Genomic DNA, 24,141 nt, shown 5'->3' with positions numbered 1-24,141 from the left:
CCGATTTCCAGCAGAAATACGGCAAGATGTTGAGAGAGCAGCGGGCTTGTCCCTAATCTTTTAACCAAATTTTTGTAACAATCGCATTTTCCTTTGACAGAGTTCGCACTACAGATTAGCACGGATGGCTTTCGTGCGGTGCGAAAGAAGTTCAACGTGCGTACATGCATATGTCGTCATAATTTTCCAAGCATCAAAACAGGTGTTGAGATGTTAAAACACCAAACTGAAACCTTTTACAAGGAATCATGTCTGCATTAACCACAATGCTTGTGGTCAGAATGCAAACAAAAAACATACTCTGATAATGTATGCATTGTCCTTGAAACTGATTGGTCCACACCAGAGACAGCTTTCTTTCGAGCCGAGTCTCAAACGGTGTTAGACCAGAGGACGCCAAAAGTTGTACAGAGTAATGAGAGCTTGGGGTGAGCAGACAGTACCTATTCTCATATTCTCATATTTTGGTACTGGCAAATGAGGTCCCATGATAAGGTGTTAAGACAATCAGGGTCACCACTTGCAGAAGGAGTGCCGGCAATCGGTGATTACACTTAAGTGGTGTCGGGGATTTCATTGCGCAACTATGCAGCGCGGAAAACTGATCACGGTGCCACATTAAGGGTTACTATCTATCCACCCATCCCATCATGCATCCGAACCTGGCCAGGCGGTACTGCCGTCAAGAGATTACCCATACTGCCCCGTAAGAAAGTTACAAGTTCTCATGCCGGATGGGCTCAGGCCATCATCCCTACGGAATTCAGGAAATTGTTGCCACCGCGCGGGAAGTTCAGCAGCGTGCGTCGTTCCCGCCGTGGGTGGAGAGAGTTTGGGCGGAGTGTGGGGGGTATGGGGTTAGAGGAGGGGGGGGGGGAGAGTGGGCGGTGGTGGTGGGGGGGGGAGGGTCACGTACACGTGGTGCAGCCCGGACGAGTAGTACGAGAGGCTGGGGCTCGGCGAGCGTGCCGCCGCTTGGCTGAGCTGCGGCCGGGGGGTGCGCGGAGGCAGCCGGGGGCTCAGCGTCGGCGTGGAGGGGGGCTTGGTGCTGCGGGGGGGCACGGGGGGCGCCTGGGCCTGCATGGCTCGGCACTCGGCCTTCACCTGGAAGGAGACACGGGCGCCACGCGCGTGCGGCGGTGCCGGCGGACGGGCAGATTAATGGAGCACGGGGGGGGATCGATGTTTCATTCCACTGCCAAGATTTGTTGTTGGGTTTTTTTTACTGCAAAAGCTGTCAATTTGTTTCGAATTTTGTTAAGACAAATTTTTTTTTTTAGTTTTAACTCTTAAAGATTGTCAGTTTGATGTCAGGTATTGTATCTGAGCTATATTTAAAAGAAAAACACAGGTGACGAATAGGTTCAGGACAGAACTTCTGAGTAGGGGTGGCACGGTTGATTCCCAATGCCACCACAATTTGAAAAATAGTCGCAATTTAATTCAATAATTATTTTTCCTAAATGGTTTCACCAGAGTAATGATTCACATCCCTTTATCAATCAACAGGCCGATGAATGCCTCACCCCATGCCGCGTCAGTGGTGGGGGGATTGTTCAGCCGGACTTAACCACACAGGTCAGGGTAGGTTCGTGAAGGCAGCGAAAGGTGCCAGATGTATCGTTACAATGCACGATTGCGAGTGATGCGCAAAAACAGGGGAATAATGACGCTGACGTTGGTGAGCAACCGACGTTTGTGAGCAACCAACGGCGGTGAGCAACCGATGATGGTGAGCAACCGACGTATGCCTGTCCTCGCCGAGCCTCACCGCCTGCGACTTTGGCGGGAGTGGCGGCGGGGGCAGCGAGCGGTCGTGGTGCCCGGCGCGTGGTGGGGAGCTGTACACCGCGGCCGCCGCCTCCCTGGCGCCTGGCACGTCCACCTCCCCCCGGCATCCCCTCCCTCCCCGCGTCAGCAGCCGGGGGCTCCCGGCGGCCACGGCTCGCTCCGACCACAGCTCCTCGTACGGAAGATCGGCGCCGGGCGGGCGTCCCGAGTGCGACGACGACGACGACGACTGCGGCGGCGCGCGCGGCTCCTCGGGCAAGACGTACTCCCCGTCGTCGTCGCCGTCGTCGTCGCCGCCGTCGCCTCCGTAGCCGTCGCCGCCGTAGCCGTCGCCGTCCGTGCCGTTCTCGTCGTTGACGGAGCGACGGTCGCGCGACAGCGGCGGCAGGGCCGCGACCCCGCGGGGCGACTCCTCCTCCGACGAGCACGTGCGGGAGGAGCGGGCGAGCGACGCCTCGCTGCCGCCGCCGCCTCCGCCGAAGCAGCCGAGCTGGAGCCGCCCCCCGCCGCCCCCGCCGTGCGCGCACCCCGGCGGCCATTGCTGGAAGGGGCAGCCGCTGGGTTCGCGCGTGTAGGGCACGTGGCCGCCGTGCGGGGCCGGCGCCGACCTCCCCGGCTTGGGGCTCGACACGTCCCGGCCCCCGGTCGTCGCTCCCGACGAGCCGCCGCCGCCCGCAGGAGGCGGGGGGTCGACGAGCGGCGCCTCCCGCACTGCGCGCGAGAACTCGTCGATGTCGAAGCTGCGCTGGACGAGCGCCAGCCGGTCGCGCACCGCCCGCTCGTAGGCCTTGTCGGCGCAGGCCAGCCCCTCGGGCAGGGCGAAGCGCGGGAGCGTCGCGCCGACCTGCAGCGTGAAGTGCAGCGGCAGCGCCGTCTCGCCGCCCAGGCCGTCGGGGCGGATCGCGCAGCACACCGCCACCATCTTGGCACGGATGCCCACCAGCTTGTAGCGGTGTCCCTCCCGCATGCTGTGCTGGTCGTAGGGGTTGCGCGGCGGCGGCGCCGACGGAGGCTGGGGTCCGGCGGGAACCCGGGACGTCGTTCCGCCCCCCCCCTCCCCCCCCCTCCTCCTCCACTTCCTCCACCCCCAAACACGACGACCCCGGCGGGCACCATCCCGCCCAGGCCGCCGGGCCCCGGCACCTGCACGCTGACGGGCAGGCGCGCCCGCTCCAGGATGGAGCGCAGCGTGTGCTCGCCCTCGCGCAGACGCAGCTCCAGCGGGCTGCGGGTGCCGAAGCGGCCGCGGCACTGGAAGGGCAGGCTGAGGCTCTCGTTGGTGCGGTGGTTCATGCAGATGAGGCACGGCATCTTGCCCTTGGACGGGCGCAGCACCGACGAGGGGGCGTTGTTGTTGCCGCCGCCGCCCCCTCCGCCGCCGCCCGAGTTTCCGCCGCCGCCGCCGCTGCTCACGGCCGCGTTGAGCCGGCCCAGCTTGCGCAGGAGGGCGTTGAGGCGGAAGCGGTCGCGGCCCGGCGGCTTCCCGCACAGTATCTCGGCCTGGCCCATGAGCGTGAGCTCGTCGCCCGTGCTCAGCGAGAAGTTGTAGACCTCGCTGTCCTCGCTGAACTCGCCCGACGCGACCTGGGCGCAAACGCAGCAGCAGCAGCAGCGTTAGGGCGGTGGCCTTCTGTGGAAAGGTTTACAACAAAAAAAGAAAGATGATCCCCGTTCTAAACGTGTTGTGACTTGCAAACTTCGCGACCGGAGAGTTGGATCCGCGTCGTGGTCAATGAGATTGCCGGCGGTACAGCGGAGCGACGTTGCACGTGCCGCGCTCATGAACCCGGCAACCCGCGTGCGATTCCCGGCCACGGCCGATGTCAGTGGGGAGCGATCTCTAAACTGGTCGTGGGCTTCTCGAGCCCTTTGACTACACGTGCAATGAGCAGCATGGTGAAGTATGATCAAGCACCCCCCCCCCCCCTGCACAATGAGCAAGTGTTCATGCAGCAGTGGATTGACAAAGAGCTTTAAATAACATCTAATTGACTGTAGATGCTCTCATTCTTATCTATCTTCGGTGATCTCAACTTAACACAAAGTTCAAAATCTCTTCACCGTATATTCACCACGATGGCACAGTCAACAATCCTGCACGAATGGAGCCTTCAGAAATAATGGGCACAGCTAAGATTTTTAAAAGTTGCGTGAAAACTCTTGCCGCACGCCCTAACAACTGCGCCACCCAGTCAGGCAGATCGGCTCTTACCTGCTTACGAATGAATAAAATAGCTCAAAAAATGTATCAAGGGTTTGTTTTTATTTCTTCAATTAAATAACGATCTGACGCAAAGAAACCGCACACTGAATAGTTGCGTGAAGGATTCATATGATTTAAACTAAAACACCCAAAAGCGACGCTTAATCGTTAGTGCCAGGGCCGGCCAGCACAGCAGCAGCAGCAGCAGCAGCGCACGCTGTAATTTAAAACGACAACGCAAACGCGAGCAGTAATTTTCACATCCCGCAATTAACCTATGTCAAAAGGTGCTTCAATTTCGCGCGTCCATCCCATGCCTTCGATAACGCCGGAGAATCACTCGTCGAAATCGAGGACGCCGTCGGCAAGCGCGTGAATTTGCCGGCCCTCGCAACAAAGTCGTCGACCCTTAATACACGGGACAATGGATGTTTTTCCCCCCCTCCATTTCAGACCAAAACACGCGGAGACCCACTCTGGGCCTCGGAAGTGCAGCTTCATTATTATATTTGCATTGGGAATGATCAATCATCTCGATAGAGGCAGGCGGGGGCAACTCCCTATTTCAAGGTTCGACTGTGGGCCCTCCCTCCCCTCCTTTCTCCCGACTCACTTTTACTGAAATAGCCATGGATGTGTTTAACCCGTATAACAATCATATGTAGGCTACAACATGATTGTAGTTGCGCCGTGTATTGGGGTTAAGAGGAAGACAAGTCTCAGGGTGACAGTATTAATAAAACGATGCCGGACCCATCGGTCAAGGATTTCCCCAATTGGGGGTGGATCGCACGACTTTACGCTGCTCAAACTAGATTCTGTTTGTCTTGGTGTGTGTTTTGCTCGGTGTGTCTTTGTGTGTGTGTCTCTCTCTGCATGTGTGTCTGCCTATGCTGTTCCCGTGTCTGTGTTTTATCATTCATTCTTACCCAATGATGGCTGCTTGTGTTGCAACCGAAACGTCGTATTCTATTATTATCTGATTTTATTTTCTACGTGACTTTACCGAAAGAACCAAAGAGTAATTTACGCTGCTCCATTGATACGACAGCCAGATGCGTGAATCATCCGGAATGGTCCATGGTAGTAGACCCCGGGTACTGTTTTTTATTATAATGTTATTCAAACAATTTTCTTAATATTTTTTTCCCTTGTTTATCTGTTGATTCGGGTCCCCCCCCCTGTGGCCGACTGGGCCCCTATGCGTCACATGACGCTGCCAGATGCCCTCCCCATAGTTGCGCCCCCGGATAGAGTCATCAATAAAGGTATCGATAGAGGTATCGATAGAGGTATCAATAGAGGTATCGATAGAGGTATCGAATGCACTCTTTTGTCTTTGGAAAACAAGTGCAGAATTGGATTTCCACGACAACAATAACGGGCTCTTGATACACAAATATAAATGGTGCTTCAAAACAAATGTTAACACTTATATGGGACTATCGTTTTCAATGGAAAAAGAACGAAGACACTATCACATGATAACAAATATATGGTAAGAGCCATCATTGTCAACACGTGGCCTGGAATCTTCTCGAGGTGGTCTCCAGAGCCCGGAGGCACATCTCTTGTGGTATTGCTGCAAATTCTCTGAAGTGTTAACATTTTTTTGAAGCACATTGTTTCAATACTCCTGTGCAGCTTCATAGGCTGTTGGGCAAAGTGCCCTAAGAGAGCACCAATGAAGGCCTGCATGACACACGAGGGGGTGGGGTGTGGCCGGAGGCATTACCGGCCACCTTTGTCTCCCCGGCGTTGATGCTTACCCCAGCACACAAACATGCATGAACATACAGAGACACAGAATCCCCGTGTCGCCTTTAATATGCTGTTGGAGCAAGTGCTGGTCGCAAGCAACAAGGAAGGCCGGAACGGCACACGAGGGGGTAGGATAGGCTAACACCATGCCTGGCTACCTTCGTCTCTCCAATGCTAATGTTTACACACCGCACCAGGTACTGATTTTCAGGCCGAATTGACCTACGGGAGATGCATAACCTATTCAGATATTCGCCATTGTTACTGGTCGTTGGTGGGAGTCGAACTCTGGTTCGTTGGCGGTTTTCACAGTGCAATGCACTCAGCCACTATGCCACCACGTGCCGCAGAACACGTGAACACACACAAACATAGAACACACACACCGAAAACACGCTCACACACAAAATACACACGCACACACAGAACACACGTGTAGACACACAGAACACAAACATACAGAACACGCGCACACACACAAAACACACGCGCGCACACACAGAACACACGCACACATACAGAACACGCACACACACACAACACGCGCGCGTACACACATGCACACACACAGAACACACACACACACACAGAACACACGCACACACATAGAACACATGCACACACACAGAATACACGTGCAAACACACAGAATACACGCACACACACACAGAACACACGTGCGAACACAGAATACACGCACACACACACAAAACACACGTGCAAACACACAGAATACACGCACACACACACACAGAACACATGCACACACACAGAACACACGTGCAAACACACACAGAACACACGTGCAAACACACAAAATACACGCACACACACACAGAACACACGCACACACACAGAACACACGTGCAAACACACACAGAACACACACACACACAGAATACACGCACACACACAGAACACACGCACAAACACACAGAACACACGCACACACACACACAGAATACACGCATACACACACAGAACACACGCACACACAGAGAACACACGCACACACACACAGAACACACGCGCACATACACATAACACACGTGCAAACACACAGAATACATGCACACACACACAGAACACATGCACACACACAGAACACACGTGCAAACACACAGAACGCACGCACACACACACAGAACACACGCACACACACAACACACGTGCAAACACACAGAACACACACACACAGAACACACGCACACACATAGAACACATGCACACACACAGAATACACGTGCAAACACACAAAATACACGCACACACACACAGAACACACGTGCGAACACAGAATACACGCACACACACACAAACCACACGTGCAAACACACAAAATACACGCACACACACACAGAACACACACACAGAACACACGTGCAAACACACACAGAACACACGCATACACACAGAATACACGCACACACACACAGAACACACGCAACACACGCACACACACACAGAATACACGCATACACACAGAACACACGCACACACACACAGAACACACGTGCACATACACAGAACACACGTGCAAACAAACAGAACGCACGCACACACACACAGAACACACGTGCAAACACACAGAACACACACACACAGAACACACGCACACACACACAGAATACACGCACACACACACAGAACACACACACACAGAACACACGCGCACACACACAGAACACACGTGCAAACACACAGAATACACGCACACACACACAGAACACACGCACACACACAGAACACACGTGCAAACACACAGAACACACACACACACACAGAACACACGCACACACACAGAACACACGTGCAAACACAAAGAACGCACGCACACACACACAGAACACACGCACACACACAGAACACACGTGCAAACACACAGAACACACGCACACAGAACACACATAACACACGCACACACGCACACACACACACAGAACACAGGCGCGCGCGCACACACCGAACACACGAGTGACAGTGCAAGGGAAGGAAGAAGGCTGCACGGTTCCGTGGCTCAACACACAGCGGCCCCCATTAGCGCACGTGTCTGCACGCACTGCGGGGAGGGCCGGCGCATCTACGAACCGTGGCCACCACACAGCGGTAACAGCGTGCACCTTGAACCCCCCACCCCCCCGGTGAGAGGCACAGAGAGAGAGACAGAGCGTGCGAGCGAGCGAGCGAGCACGCGAGTGCGTGAATAAAACGACTGAGCTTTGCAACAATTGCGACACCAGGTTTTCCTTTTTTACAGCCGGCAGCGGAAAAAAAGAGAAAAAGAAGGGGCATTTAAAACATCGACGCTCGTCGGAGTGTGGAAACACCGTGGCAAACCGACTGACATCAACCCCGCGAAACATCCCGCTACACTTGCTAGGGTGGACGAGAATTCCAGCTACTTTCGCACCGTACGAAGCCAACCGTGCTCACTGGAGGTGCGAAGCTGTGAAACTATGAAAAAAACTCAAATATTTTTTATTTCACCAGGTAAGGCCCACTATGAGCTGTAAAACTAATTTTTTTTAGCGACCCGACTACAAATGATAGCCCACCAAAAGTGGCTTATCACGCATAAATTCATAGTAAAGTCATAGCAGCCAAATCAATCTATAAACGCATGTTTCTAAACGCGGAGGGTAAGACCGGAGGACCCGGAGAAAAATCCAACGGGGAGAGCATGCAAACTCCAAATTTACAGGTGTCGGGATCGAACCCACGGACCCCACCTGCACGCCAGGCGAGCTAGTGAACATCTCGCCACCGTGGCGAGATGTTCACGAGCGAGCGCTTGGGCAGAACGCTTTGGGGCCTAGGAGGGAGGATGGCCAACGTATGAGACTGCTGATCGAATGGCAGCCAAGATGGAGGGAGGACACATCCGGTTGACAGCTCAGAGGGCCAACCGTTTGCAGATGCTTCAGATGACTGATGTGCGGTGAATCACTCCATACAGAGCATGGAGGAGCACTGTCTGATGCCGGACTGACTCCAGAACTAGTTCTGCAGTGTCTCCTTCTGATGCCCCGACACGACACGAGGCTTCGCTGACTGTAAGCCCTCCGGGAGGGCCACACGTATCTTCAGCTCACGACAAAAAAACATATATTAACGGGTTGAGGAGAAAAATGCAATACTAAACTAAGAGTCGTGTCAATTTTTGATTTAAAGCTTTAGTGACTGCAGGGATTAATATTCTTGGTTCTTTCGGTAAAGTCACGTATAAGGGAAATAATAAAATAATATAAAACACCTGATGATGATTGCTTGTGTTGCAGTCGAAACGTCGTGCGAATTTTTATTGTTTTATATTTATATTAGTTTATTATTTCCCTTCTACGTGACTTTACCGAATGAACCAAGAATAGTCGCGTTAATGTTTTTGTTTAACCGCTAACTGCAATGAGAGAGAGAGAGGCAAACATTTTTTTAACTCCCGGTCTTTTATTTTGGCACGAACCAACACGCTTGAACGCAGGGCACGAGTGCCAATGAAGGCCTCGCATGTTTGAGCGAACAAATTGCTTCCGCTGGCTACGTGGTCCGAGGAAGCAGCACTGCCGCTCTTGGCACCCTCCTATCGATTTGAACCTTGCGTGTTTGTGGGAAATCAAGAGGGCAGCCCTTGCCAAACACCCCCCCCCCAGCCTCTCTCCCGCCTTCCCTTCCTGCCTCCACACACGCTCGCACACATCGACTCACCCACACGGACTCAAAGTCAGCATTAGATCGTTCAACTCGGGGCCAAGTGTGGCTTTCATGAGCAACCACTTCTCACGGCAAAGTTCACGACGTCGCCTCGCTAAACCGTCATTGCCAAATCCGCTCGAAAGCTAAATTGGGCTGCAGCGTACGTGCACGCCAGAGGGCCGTGCTTTCGTTGCGAAAACGGTTTTCATTCAGCGTAGTTTTTACCTCTGTCAAACACCAGCTCCGCGCACAGCCTCACGGGACAATTACACGACAGTCATATTGGCAACGCGCGACGCTCGCTCGCTCGCTCGCGCACGCACGTTCAGCAAATTTGGCAGCGAGTTTAACGTGTTTTCCATTGTAGACTAAAAGCACTTTAAAAAAAAAGCTAACTTCCAAACGCGGGAGCTTATTCGCTTGAATTGCGTGCAATTGTAGAGTGCACGACAAACAAATGACGTGCTCTAGTCCCCTGCTTATAAAACCGCCTTTATTTAGCACCCGGCGAGGATAAAAATTACCCCTTGGCTCCTTGAAATGTTCAATAATTGACACTGCTTCAGAGCCAACTGGGTGTGCATGGAGACACGTGCCAGCAATAAAGCCCCATTGCGATTACAGCTGCCAAACAAATGTGCACACACACCACACACACACAACACCACGCACACAACACACGCACACAACACACGCACACAACACACGCACACAACACACGCACACAACACACGCACACAACACACGCACACAACACACGCACACAACACACACACCACACCACGCACACACCACACCACGCACACACCACACCACGCACACAACACACACACACGCACACGCACACACCACGCACACGACACACACACACCACACACACACCCACCACGCACACACCACACACACACCCACCACGCACACAACACACACACACAACACACACGCACACAACACACACACACACACACGCGCACACAACACACACACACATGCGGGCACAGGTGCACACAGATGCCATTGTAACATTTTACTCTCGTTACAAATTGGTGCCAATTCGAATGTGGGGGCGTGAGCAAAACAGTCAAACAATTTTCCATCGAGCCAGGTGAGGTTTTTTTTTTTCCCTCTGTCTGTAATGCGCAGCTGATAAACGAACACGGAGCCAGGTTTGAAATCACGTACGACAGGTTCGCCGAACGGGTGACGAGGTTTGGTAAGAGGGCCAGACCTTGAACGGGATGTAAGAGGATGTGAACCCCGAGGCAGCTATTGACGGCGGAGGGACAGGGAACAAACAGGGGTCGAAACGCGAGCGAGAAGAATGAGAGCTTTATAGCTCATCAGATTCCTCCAGTGTCAATAAATATTCTGATTCGGAAAACTGAACCTGACAACAAAAAACAACGTAACTAATCTGCCCAGCGAATATGTGTTTAAGTGTATGGGGCGCCAGGGTGGTGAGATGTTCAATACATCACCTGCAATACAGGTTGTCAGCTCGATCCCGACCCGAACGCCTGCTGTATATTTGGAGTTTGCATGTTCTCCCCCGTGGTCACGTGGATTTTTCTCGAGGTCCTCCGGTTTTTCCCTCCACATTTAGAATCAACATCACGCGTTTAGAGCATCCGGCCACTGATATAAATTTCCACGCGAATAGCCACTTCATTGAGCTATCATTTGTCGCTTCTGAAAAACATCTATATAGCTCAGTGGGACTTACCTGGTAAAAAATGTAATAGCTTATAGTTTAAAACCCTCACTGGTGACACTAGTGGACAAATATCCCAAAGCACGTATTATTCCCTCCCGAAACAAAATCTCTTGGGCAAGCAAATAACTAACCAGGCAGCACGACTGGCGAACACCTTGACGAGGAAGGGGTGCAGGCCCCAGCGGTAGTTATCGTTAACAGTGAAGAGTACCTTGACGATTTAAAGCTTTCGTGACTGCAGGGATTCATCTTCTTGGTTCTTTCGGTAAAGTCCCGTAGAATGGAAATAATAAAATAATAAAAATAAAACATAATAAAATAATTTTCACGACGTTTCGACCACAACGCAAGTAGCCGTCCTCAGGTGGAGAACATTCTACGTGACTTTACCGAAAGAACCAAGAAGATGAGTACCTTGACGCTGAAGGAGATGTCTTCCATGACAAAGACGCGGTCCGGAAACGCCTTGGCCACCTCCTCGACGCTGTTGAAGTACTGCACAGGGTCCTTCATGTCCCGCTCCTGCTCCAGCAGCTTGAACTTCCCTGCGCCGCGCAGAGGCGGGACGGCTCGCGTTAGAAGACAGCTCGATTGACAGCGGCAACGGCTTCACCACAGATTACAAAGCCGGGCCCTTCTTGCACGCGGTCAGGTCTGTGGCGCATACCACTGCACTGTGCGCGCACAACAAAAAAGCTCTCAGCCCTTAAGCGTTTACGCAAAAAAAACACTAGTTCCTGAAGGACTGCATTGTGGTCACCGTATCATGCGTGTCACCGTGCACGAGTGAGCAAATGTGACGAGCCAACAGGCAGCGGTGAGTCAGAGGTAACCGGTCTGCACGTTGTAATTATTGATGAATCGAGGCTCCGTTATATCCCGAGGAATTTGCTCGGTCCTCTAGACAGGTTTCGTCCTTCTTAGAGCTCATCAGTAGGGTACAGACACCACTTCAGCTCAATTGTGAAAGAAGTTCAACATACACGCATACAATTGGAATTACACGCAGCAACATCGCACCCCCAACTGCACAACACGTGACAGGATCCTCCTGCAAGAGAGTCATGAGCCTCAGTGAGGCTTTCCTGGGTGAAGAAGCATACAAATAATATTAATCATGAATGCTGCGCTGTGCGTGAGTGTGGATTGGGTATGTCTGGAGGAACGGTGGTGCATTGGTTAGCACACTGCGTGACAAACTCCGTTCGATTCCCACCTCTGGCTAACATCAGCAGTAGCAAGTGATATCAGACCTGGTCCTGGGTCACCCGTAGGTCGACTCAGACTTAAATTAGTACCTAGTGCGTTGTGCAGTGGGGAAACGAAGGTGGTCAGGTGTGTGTCGTTGGTCAGACCACCCGCTCGTGCTCCGTGCCGGACTTCATAGGTGCTTGTCGACAGAGTTGACCCCAACAGTCTGATCAAGTGCGACAAGGGCTATCTACATGCCTTTGCTATTCGGCTTGTACGCCGTGCATTTCCCACTGCCCCAGTTCAATGAATGGTCACGATTTCTTTACTCATCAAGTTTATTTTTACCATCTCAGTTTGTGTTGTTTCTCAACGCCGCCATCGCATTCGTACGGTTGTGTTGGCCCGATTCGCGAAGACATGACTTTACCGAAAGAACCAAGAATATGAATCCCTGCAGTCATGAAAGCTTTAAATCGAAATAAAATCAGCGTACCGTTTACATCAACCGCGAGTGACCGACGCTTACGCGCACTTCTACGCGGGCCTTCCCAAGCGCGAGAACCGAGGTGGAAGATCGATTCCGTCGATGCTTCACGTCGCAAAAGAGCGGCGCGTTCCGATTATGCCATTCACAAGAAAAGACGCCAGTGGAACGACTTCTATGAATGGTTCTGGCTTCACACTGCTGGGGTTTGTAGTCGTCACGGTTTGCCAATGCTTGTCACGGTGAGCACGGAGTGCCAATGTGAATGTGCAGCCAAGGTGCGGGCAAATCAAAGCCACTCTCACTTATCCCCGGCGCAATAGCACGCCAAGTACGTTTAAAAAAGAATATCAAACAGAATACAAAGTGCACTGTCAATGATGTTAGGGCCTCACGCGTTACGCACTTTGTTAACTTTATCTATGGTGAAGAATATTTTTTGCGCGCATTATGTGTGCGAGTGTGGACATGCGTGTGTCTATCTGCGTGCTTGTGTGTGGGGTAATGTAGCGGTTAGCGCTGTGCTGCGCTACGAACCCGGCGACACGGGTTCGATTCCAGCTCACGGCCAACACCCTGTGACGATTATCTTAGCCGGTCCCTGGGCCTCCCCTAATTCGATTCACCCTCAAATGAGTACTTGCTGTAGTGTGTCAAATCATCGCCACTGGGGAGACAAAGGCGGTCGGGCATGGTGCTGGCCACCCACCCCCTCGTGTCCTGTTCCTGCCATCATAGGTGCTCACTAACAGCACTTGCCCCGACAGTCTGTTAAGGCTATGTGGGCGAATTGTCTTTTATTTGCATGTTTGCGTGTATATGTGTCTTTATTGTACATGTTAGTGTGTGTGTGTACTGAATGTGCATGCACGTGTCTGCGTGCATGGACTGAGTTGGCACAGCAGGGAGCAGTCTGTGCATCTGTCGGTCATCTCAATCAGTCAACCCATAACACCTGGGTCTGTCCCGTGAACTCCTTGCCAGCGAGCCTTCGAAAGTTGATGTTGCCTCGAGGTGCACTCAGCCTGGCACAATCTCTGTGATGATGTCACAATCACTCAGCGGCCAATGGCAGTTGCTGCTGTCGATTGTGGCAACATTAACCGCTGCGTTGGTGCGCGCTGCGATTCGGAACTCAGCGACGCAAATTTGATTCCTGCTAAGGGCAACACCAGTGGCGAATATCCGATCTTGTTCTAGGCCTCTCCTAGGTCGACTCAGCCTGGACCACAACACCTTCTCGTCCACTATGCCGGCACTAATAGGTGCTTGCCAAACAGAACTTGCCCCGACAGGCTGTAAGAGGCTGTACGGGGTAGCTTTGTCTGTGTGCATGAGCAGTACCGGACATTAGCCCCCATGACAACATCTGTTTGCTCAAGTTGCAAAGAAGGGAAATGTTAACCCCGGTCAAATGTGTATATTGTGTGTATGTACAAGTATTGCACACGCGTGCACGTCTGTATGTATGTTCGTGTGTGGGGAGCGGTGGTGTAGCGGTTAGCGCGTTGCGCTATGAACCCGGCGACCCGGGTTCGATTCCCGCTCACGGCCAACACCACAGTAACGATGATCTGAACCGGTCCTGGGCCTCCCCCAGGTCGACTCGGCCTCAAATGAGCACCTGGTGCGGTGTGTAAACATCGCCACTGTGGAGACAAAGGCGGTCGGGCGTGGTGCTAGCCACCCACCCCCTCGTGTGCCGTTTCGGCCTTCATAGGTGCTCGCTAACAGCACTTGCCCCTACAGTCTAAGGCTATAGGGCGATATTTGTATTTGTCTTTCTGTGTTGTTAGCGAATTGTGCCGATGAAGGCCGGCACGTCACACGAGGGGGTGGGTGGTCAGCACCACGCACGACCACCTTTGTCTCCCCAATGGCGATATTTACACACCGCACCAGGCACTCATTTGAGGCCGCATGAATGGTTCAAAGACTCGCCACTGTTAGCAGCCGCGGACGGGAATTGAACTCGGGTCTCTGGGGTTCGCAGCGGGGTCACTGGGGTTCGCAGCGCGCTAACTGCAGCGCCACCGCTCCCCGCAGAGACATGCACGCACAATGCACGCGCACGTGCGTGCCACGGGCAGCACTTGAGCACGGGCAGCACTTGTGTCCTGAGAGTCCTTCGTTTTTAAATGCCACGTGACAGAGATTCGTCTCTGCGACGCGACGCGGTGTTCGCACGGTGGAGATGAGTTTCATGGCTTCCTCGTAACCCCCGCCCCCCCCTGGGTAAAAAATCCGAAGGTGATCATTAAACAACAACTAAAAAAACCGAAGAGTTCTAAATAACTTCCCTGGGTTCGGAGAGGGGTTTTGTCAACATGCCGTAAACCTCGATGAATACCGTGTTTGTTTCTCGCTGGAAGGTAGTAAAACTAATAACAGCAGATAACACGAAAACAACACACATCAGCGACGAACACCCAAGTCAGATGGGTTTCCTTTAAAACGACGGGAAGGGGCGGGTTCTCATCTCTCGTTTACAGCTGAGCGAGTGGTGGATATTAGGCATTCCTATGGCAGGGCCAAGTCATTCCACAGGTCAGCATTGTCGCGTTCCCCACACGGTTGCCGTCGCTTTATCCACCCGTGAGTGATGATGGGTTGAATCAGCCCCCCCGACCGAGATTCGAACTCGCACTTTTACCCTTTGCAAGAGGCCTGTGCTTCACAGCGTGTTGAGGTTGCTCTGGGCAATGCTTGTTTTATGAATGCTCATTTTATGAATGGCCTGCCTGCCATTCACACAAAGACAAAGATCCCTGTAACAGAATGTTGGGGGCAAGTGCTGTTTAGCGAGTAGCACCTGTGAAGGCCGGCACGGTTACACGAGGGGGTGGGTTGCCAACACCACGCCCGGCCGCCTTTGTCTCCCCAGTGGCGATGTTTACACAACCGCACCAGGTATTCATCTGAGGCCGAGTCGACCTAGGGGAGGCCCAGGACAGGTTCAGATAATCGTCAATGGGTGTTGGCCGTGAGCGGAAATGGAACCCGGGTCGCCGGGTTCGTAGCGAGGCGCGCTAACCGCTACACCACCGCTCCCCACCCCACTCACGCACACTCACTCACAAACACGCACTCACTCATACACACACGCACGCACTCACACACGCACTCACACAAGACAAAGATCCCCCATATAGCCTTAACAGACTGTAGGGGCAAGTGCTGTTAGCGAGCACCTATGAAGGCCGGAACGGCACACGAGGGGGTGGGGTGGCCAGCACCACGCCCGACCGCCTTTGTCTCCCTAGTGGCAATGTTTACACTGCACCAGGTACTCATTTGAGGCCGAGTCGACCTAGGGGAGGCCCGGGACCGATTCAGATACTCGTCACTGGCGTTGGCCGTGAGCACACACGCACACTCAAGCGCACACACACACTCACGCACACACTCACACACGCACACACTCACTCACACTCGCTAAGCATGTTCATAGCATTGGCTCGACGCACTTCCGCCTGTCAATCTGATTGCGACATCTCAGCGCCCCGGGAGCCTCTTTGGCAGTCGGCCAAACGGAAGTGTCTCGCGCCTCCTCCCCCCTCCTCCCCCCTCCTCCTCCCCCTCCACCAGTGACCCGAGGAGGGCGTGTCTGTGACCACAAGGAGGAGGAACTCTAGGCGCTTGAGCAACGCCCACCACATTCCGCCCACACCTACGGGGCCGTCCATAAATGACGTCACGCGATTTTGGACGATTTTTTGACCCCCCCCCCTCGTCACAAAAAATCAGACCCCCCCCCTCACATATGACATCAGAAAGTTCTGCACCCACCCCCCCCAAAACCATATTTTCATTTTGAAAATAAAACATGCTTCAAATCGCTTTAAACTATTGTCATTGTAGTGCGTATTTAATGTGGCGCTGCACTCTGATGTTGTGGGAGAAAACATTTATTAAAAAGTATATTTCAAAGTTCAAAGTGCATTTATTTAATCAAGTAGAACGTATTGTCTATATTTATTTAAAGTTGCGCATTTTGATGTGACGTCACATTTCTCAAACCCCCCCCCCTCGTCACACATCGTCACAAATGTCTGACCACCCCCCCCCTAGGTGCGTGACGTCATTTATGGACGGCCCCCTACGCCGCTACCCCTACCCCCGATTCCGAGCATAGGAGCAGTTTTTGACGTGAATATTTGGAGAGGGAGGGGGGGGTGCCAGGAGATTACTTTATCTCTCAGTAATAATCGCGGGTGCAATTAATAAATTAATAGCACTATTAAGCGATTAATGTATTGATTTTAATTTGTTCATCGAATCATTAATAACACTATGTAACACGATTTTTGTCCTTGGGTAGTAAGTGTTATTTTTTATTGCTTATGCCTCACAAGTTTAGAAATTGGTTATTATTCCCCACTAACTTTGCTTTTGTGACCAGGACTTTACGTGAAGGAATGACACAAAAGCACACCACGTTTTCTCACTAAAAATAGGTACATTTCAAAATATCACTGTCCTGCTCACAAAAGCAAAGTTTGTGGGGAGTAATAGCCATTTTCTGTACTTTTGAGGCATAAGCAATTAGGAAATAACACTTACTACCCAGGAACAAAATTTGTTTTTGTTACACAGTGTTATTTTACTTTTAAATCTTCATTGTAAACTACTGAAAATAAATGGATACATTTATCCAGCTTCAGAATCATTATTTGTAACGGAGAAATCCAAAGAGCTGTAAAGCTCTTTTTTCACAGATGCCGCCCCCCCCCCCGCCCCCTTCCCCCATGGGGGAACCACGGGGAGCCTCATGACTCGGATCTGGAAAAATCGAGTTTGGGAGCGGATGAGCGGCTCGGGTTGAAAGGCGGCGGGGCGGCGGTGAGTTCGCCAGCGTTTGCTCGAACTCCGTCGGGCGCGACGTGGCTTGGGTCTCGACCACGACGGCGGCGGCGGCGGCCAATTTGCGATTTGACGGCGGAATTTCACCGCTGCCACCGCCGTCGCGCCGCGACTCGCCCCGTGAGAACGTCGCTCGGCCGGTCCATCCCTTTCGGAGCAACTTTCTTCCTTCCGCGAAGCAACGCAGCAGAGGCGCGCGCACGTGCTACGGCTCGTTGTCGCACTGCAATGATACGACGTGAACTGATCACCGCGATCGACATCGTTCGTTATCCAGGTGGGAATCCAATGCATATTTCAACTATAAATAGGAGACGCATGCAGCAATGCACGCGGCACACACACACACTAAATATACTTGAGCAGGTTGCACCCTCTGACAACACTCATCCGGGTGGGAGGCCACATGCCCAAGTGCCACATACTTTCCTGCGCTCTATTTCCGGACTGTGACCTTCATAGCAACCCCAGAACCATAGACCACCCCCCCCCCCTGCATCTCTCGCCCCAACTCTCCCCCACACACCCACCCACCCACCCCAGCCAGACTTCCCTGCACCCGACACGCACATAACGCACCACCCACAACTCGCTCTCTCTCTCTTGCTGTGCAGTAAAAAAAACGCGAACTCACTCTGCGTCAGAGTCCCCAATCAGCCGCAGGTTCACATTTCCACGGCGATGTCATGTGTTAAATGAAAAATACAAAACTGGTTTACGAGTTCGCCCACGTGTGCATGTCTGTTGAACGTCGTTCCCCACCGTTCGTAGCCACTGACCTGTGCTCATAACGACGACAGTCCCAAGTCCACCTCCTGCTAAAGGCTCAGCCCCCGGTTTTAAATTCTGACAGCCAAGACGTGACGGTTGTGATGATATCGTAATAATCATCGTGGGGTGATGGTGGTGGTGGTAATAATGATAACATGATGATGGCAGTGATGCGTGATAATTATAGCACAGTGATGATGATGGCAATGATGGGAAATAATGATAGGATGGTGGTGATGGGTAACAATGATAGCACGGTGGTGATTATGATGGCAATGATGGGTAGTAATGATACACGGTGATGATAATGATGATGGGTCATAATAACGATAGCATGGTAATGATGATGAGTGGATGTGACTGTGTTGTGGTGCCCTGGAGTTGCTGCATTACCCCCCACACCCTCCCTTTAAAAAAAGGTCCCTCCGCAGGGCTGAGGGGCGATGCCCCCCCCCTTCCCCCAGATTTCTAATATTAAACGACGCACCGTGAGTCTGCTGGCTCGGCGCACACGCTAAATAGGAGAGTGCCCAATGCGAGCCTCTAGGCATTTGGCAATTTCCTCCACGAGTTTTCGCTAAATTCGGACCGGTGGCAGCTCGGAGGAGGGGCATTTCATAAACGGTGGCCAAGTTGGGGATCTGTGTTTTAGGCAAGGCCGTAGCTATGGAGTCAACATTGGGGGGGACTAAATCTCCAGGGGGTCTGGGGTCCCCCCCCAGAAAAAAAAATCTCAATTTGAAAAGGAATTTGCTGCCATTTCCTGCCTAAAATATTTAAAAAATTCACCAACACATAGGATGGACTTTTTATTTATTTTTTACAATAATGTCGAATAGCGTATTGTATTACATTGCTGTTTTTTTCTTTTTTACCTTTTCTTGTTTCATTGTATGTAATTGCAGAGTTTCGGGATTAATAAAGTACAACCATAACCACAATCATATAAACAGAAATCTATTTTATAGCAATATATTTGGGGGGGGGGGACACATTTTAGGCATATTTGAATTTTGGGGGAGATGTGTCCCCGAATTCAAATTCCCAGCCAGGGCTCTCATCAGCTAGCCGTTACTGACACCAGCCCTGGTCATCAAGCCCAAGTAACCGACCACCACCACTGACCAATGTGGTCGTGTGTGGTCGAACAACGCCCACGACCAACGTGGCTCCGGGAAGCCTTCGGCATCCAGCAGTGGATTGACAAAAGCACCTTACGCGACCACCGCCAGCGACTAAATGCTGCTACATTCACACGCTCAAGTTTATACAGCAACACATATATACCAATAGAAAAATACGGATCGTTACGCGGGCGTTTCGATCCGTGAATCTTGAGCTCTGAGAATCCATATTAAATCGGTGCACGGTTACAACTGTAATCCGTGAGCCTCGAATGGCCCCTCGCTCCACGCCTGTCCACCCACTGCCACGTGCCAGCCCGGGTGGAGATTCATGCCCCACGTGGCCTTACTTGTGTAGTGACATAAATGGGGTCACTATGGCGGTTAGCGCCAGCGACCGTCACAAGAGTGGAGCTGTGTGTCTTGGGCCTCTCTCGGGCACCAGAGTGGGCATGCAATGGAAGCGGGCCCTAGGGGGCATAGTCCTGGTGACAGTGACAGAGAGGTCGAGTGAGGACATGGCAGTCTGGGTGACCCCGAGAGGGCACGTGACCGGACGAGGTGGCAAAGGGGGAGAGAGGGACACGTGATGTAGGTACTAGAGTCTTCGGGAAGGATCTGGAAGGGGCCGTGGCCAAGGGCGAAGGCCGGCCACGCCGCGGCCGATGAAGGCCGAGTCCCGAGCCCCGATCAGGGCTGTTCTCTGGATTCAACCCTCGGCGCCACGTCTCTCAGATCGTCGGTCTTCGCTCGGCATCGTGGGTCAGTCAGAATGTTACTGACTGACCCGGCAATGTAGTTGGCCCGTTGTGGCTTAGTTAATACTCAAGTGGCTATCACCCATGCTGTTATTCCGTGCGTTTATGTAGTTACCCGGTTGGGGTGTTAAAATAAACGTGTTGCCTCCAAGTCAAGCGTGTGCCTCCATGAAGAACACTCCACTTGCAAGGCTTCCTTTCTCCATCCTACCCTGGATCACCCTCCGCCAACCCCCCCCCCCCAACCTCCTCTCTTCCACCCAGCCCATCCGCTGGACTTCCGAAGGAGCTTGGGTTACGGCTGCAGCTGTCAGCAGCGTCTGTCAATCAGTGGCTGCCCCCGCGCGCACTCCGCAGGACGGTGGTGGGGGGGGGGCTGCAGGGAGGGCTACCCGGCCAGGAGCGCAAAAACTGGAGGACCTGGAGAAAAGTCCACACAACCAACGAGAGAACACGCAAACTCCAAATATACAGCAGGCGTCAGGGTCTGGATCGAATCCATGAACCTCCTGTAAACCAGGCGAGGAAGTTAACATCTCGCCACCGTGCAAGAACTGATGATTGTAATGATAATCTATTATTTACTTATTTCTCTATCTACAAAAAACAAACTGATTTGTAGGACTTTTTTTCAGGAGGGTCCTGCATCTGGTTCCTCCGGGTTTTCCCTCCACATTTACTGACGTTTAGATTATTTAGCTGTTATAAATGTCCACGTGATAAGCCACTTCGTTGAGCTATCATTTGTGGCCAGATCGCTTCCGACAAAGAAGCTCATAGCTAAGTGGGCTTTACCTGGTGAGATAGAAAACATTGTTTAGTTTTAGATTTGAAGCTTTCGTGACTTCAAGGATTCATATTATTAGGTTTTTTCGGTAAAGTCACGTCAGTAAAAAATGAAAATTAATAAAAGTAAAATGAAAAATAAAAAAATTAATATTTTATTTTTATTTTACTTTTATGAAAAAATTAAAATTAATATATTTTATTTTTATTATTTTTATTTTACTTTTATTACAAAATTTAAATTAATAAAAGTAAAATAAAAAATAAAATAAAATAATATTTTTTATTTTTATTTTACTTTTATTAATTTAATTTTTTTACCTCCGTGACTTTACCGAAAAAAACCTAAGAATATTGTTTAGTTTTATTTGTATATATATTTTCAAGTGACTTGCTTACCTTTCATATACTTTGCACTCCTATCGTGTTTTGTACCGTTTGTTGTTGTGACGTTCTGATCTGCCCCGACTGGACATCTGTAAAAAATAACTTTATAGCTCATCGGATTCCTCCAGTGTCAATACATATTCTGATTCTGGGTTTTAATTTCTGATTCTAAGATGCTTTCAGCCAATGAATGTTGAGTGTTCATACAACTGGGAGGAAACCGGAGCGCCCGGAAAAAAAAACCCACGCAAGTGAGGGGGCAGCGCTCTATCCCCATAAAGATGGAAAACAGACGGCGATTCGCCCACTTGCTGTACTGCCTTCTCCTAGCGAGCCAGGGTCTGGCACCTCCTCGACGCCTACAGAAATGGAGTTTCACAACGTAAATGTGATCCACTATCCCTCGTTGCATCCACACCCCTGGATCACAGGTCACGTGCACAAGGCACAACCGCCCGGCTGATGATGGTGATGATGATATCATGATTATAATATAAATGATCAGTCGATGATGATGATGATTGTTATCAGATGATTGACGATGATAATTATGATGAATAGACGGCGATGATCGTGTGTTTATGATGAGATTATGATCACAATGATTATGCAATTAAGTTCCAATCATCATGATCAGATCAGACGCGCACGCGCGAATGCGTGAACTTGTCTGGTGAGCAATGCAAGCGAGTTCTGTCGAGCCCATTCCACCGGCACAGTCAACAAACGCTCATCGTCTCCGTTCTCCGTTCAACACGAAGGCTTTCGCGACCAAAATCATCCAGCGCAGAGGTTGTGTCGCACGGTGGACAAACGAGTCTTGCGTGCGGCACATAATCCACCGTAGTAAGGTGAGCTTAGCCCCCCCCCGTCCCCGACTTCTAAATTCTTAGCCAAGTCCAAAAAATGTCGGTGACAAAAATGAGCACGATTTATCTTCTTGGTTCTTTCGTTAAAGTCACGTAGAAGGGAAATAATAAAATAATAAAAATAAAACATAATAAAATAATTCTCACGACGTTTCGGCCACAACGCAAGCAGCCGTCCTGAGGACGCAGCCGTCCTGAGGACGGCTGCTTGCGTTGTGGCCGGAACATCGTGAGAATTATTTTATTATGTTTTATTTTTATTATTTTATTATGTTTTATTTTATTATTTCCCTTCTACGTGACTTTACCGAAAGAACCAAGAAGATGAATCCCTGCAGTCACGAAAGCTTTAAATAGAAATGAGCACGATTATTCAGCGATGGGTGCCATGGCCCTTCTGCATACACGCAGCGAGGGCAGAAAGCACGATAGACACAGGCCCATCGTTTACGCATTTAACATTCGTCTCAAGTTTGTTTACCACCGTGTCGTGCTCCCCCCCCCAACTTCCCCCACCCCCTCCGCAACAATTTAAACAAGGTCACGTTGCTCCGGTGTTTTGTGGTGCCGGGTGTCCGGTCATTACTGCGCCCCCATCTGCCACGTCCACAATCCACGTGCAGGAGAAACGAAGCTTAATCTTCTTCGCGAGGACCCACAGGCTGCACGCCCCCCCCACCACCCCGCTCCTGTTTACATGCCCCGGTTAAGCCGCGATTGTGGCTCCGTCAGACCTCACCAATCGCCATTTTCCACCTGTCAAACACAATCTGCGTCTCTCCGCTAAGCACTTATGAATAATGACAGTCGAGTCAAAGTGCCCCCCCCTCCCCCCAACCCCTTGCCCGGGAGGGCGGCATTATCTTCCGAGCGTCCTGGTTTGGCCGGGAACGTCCCGGATTCACCAACGGCGGTCCTGGTTGTGTCCGCCCACCCATCAATAGCATTTGTGAGAATGTGACTCTCGTCTCCCGGTTTCATATTTTCTGACCTCATAACGCAGGCAGAGATCGGAGTGCCTGAGCAGTAGGCGAGGTTGGCTGACGAGTTTGGAGACAATTGACGTGGGAGAGGCTTGCGATTGTGCCGGACACGGCTACGTAAAATCGGGTGGGGATGATGATGGAGGGACGGGGGGGGGGTGCCAACGTGATGTGTGTCATGGTTGAGCCTCCCAGAAAATGTTGCAGCCGTACTCTCATCTCTATGAGTGGGCCGAGTCAGTATGTGAAATGTCCACATTGCTATCGTGGGGGGGCAGTTTTCTCTATCAGATGACCATGCTGACTTCCCACAAAGCGGTGTTTAGTTTAAGCTAAACTATGTTTTATTTTACTAGGTAAAGCCCACTGAGCTATACACTTTTCAGAAGCGACCTGGCCACAAAGAATAGCTCAACAAAGTGGATTATCATGACGTGGAAATGTATAGCAGCCAAATACTCGAAACGCATCGTGTTGATTCTAAATGTGGAGGGAAAAACCAAAGGAGACAAAGAAGAATCCACGCGACCACGGGGAGCGAGAGAGACACGCAAACTCCAAATATACAGCAGGGGTCAGGGTCGGGATCGAACCCACGACCTCCTGTATACCAGGCGAGGTAGTTAACATCTCGCCACCGTGGCGCCCATCATGCCACTCTGGTTTATCGACCACAGTGGTATAATGAGCTCAATCCTGATCCGGGATGTTAACGTCACAATCTTCAGATTCGGAGCCGATTGTCTCTGTCGACACTACCAAG

At 51.4% G+C, this 24,141-nt stretch overlaps 1 protein-coding gene across 1 annotated transcript in view; it reads right to left on the bottom strand.

Moving 5' to 3' along the window:
• The window catches only part of LOC144931677 (GRB2-associated and regulator of MAPK protein-like), a 92,175-nt gene that overhangs the window by 8,638 nt on the left and 59,396 nt on the right, over positions 1-24,141 (bottom strand). Inside the window, 4 exon segments of the mRNA XM_078855806.1 lie at positions 917-1,104; positions 1,772-2,847; positions 2,850-3,375; positions 11,574-11,704. Coding sequence (XP_078711932.1) covers positions 917-1,104; positions 1,772-2,847; positions 2,850-3,375; positions 11,574-11,704 — 1,921 coding nt within the window.

This window comes from Lampetra fluviatilis, chromosome 4 (genome assembly GCF_964198595.1).
Source record: "Lampetra fluviatilis chromosome 4, kcLamFluv1.1, whole genome shotgun sequence".
NCBI lineage: Eukaryota > Metazoa > Chordata > Hyperoartia > Petromyzontiformes > Petromyzontidae > Lampetra > Lampetra fluviatilis.
The sequence above is the reverse complement of the archived record's forward strand: the minus strand, read 5'-3'. Positions and strand labels throughout refer to the sequence as shown.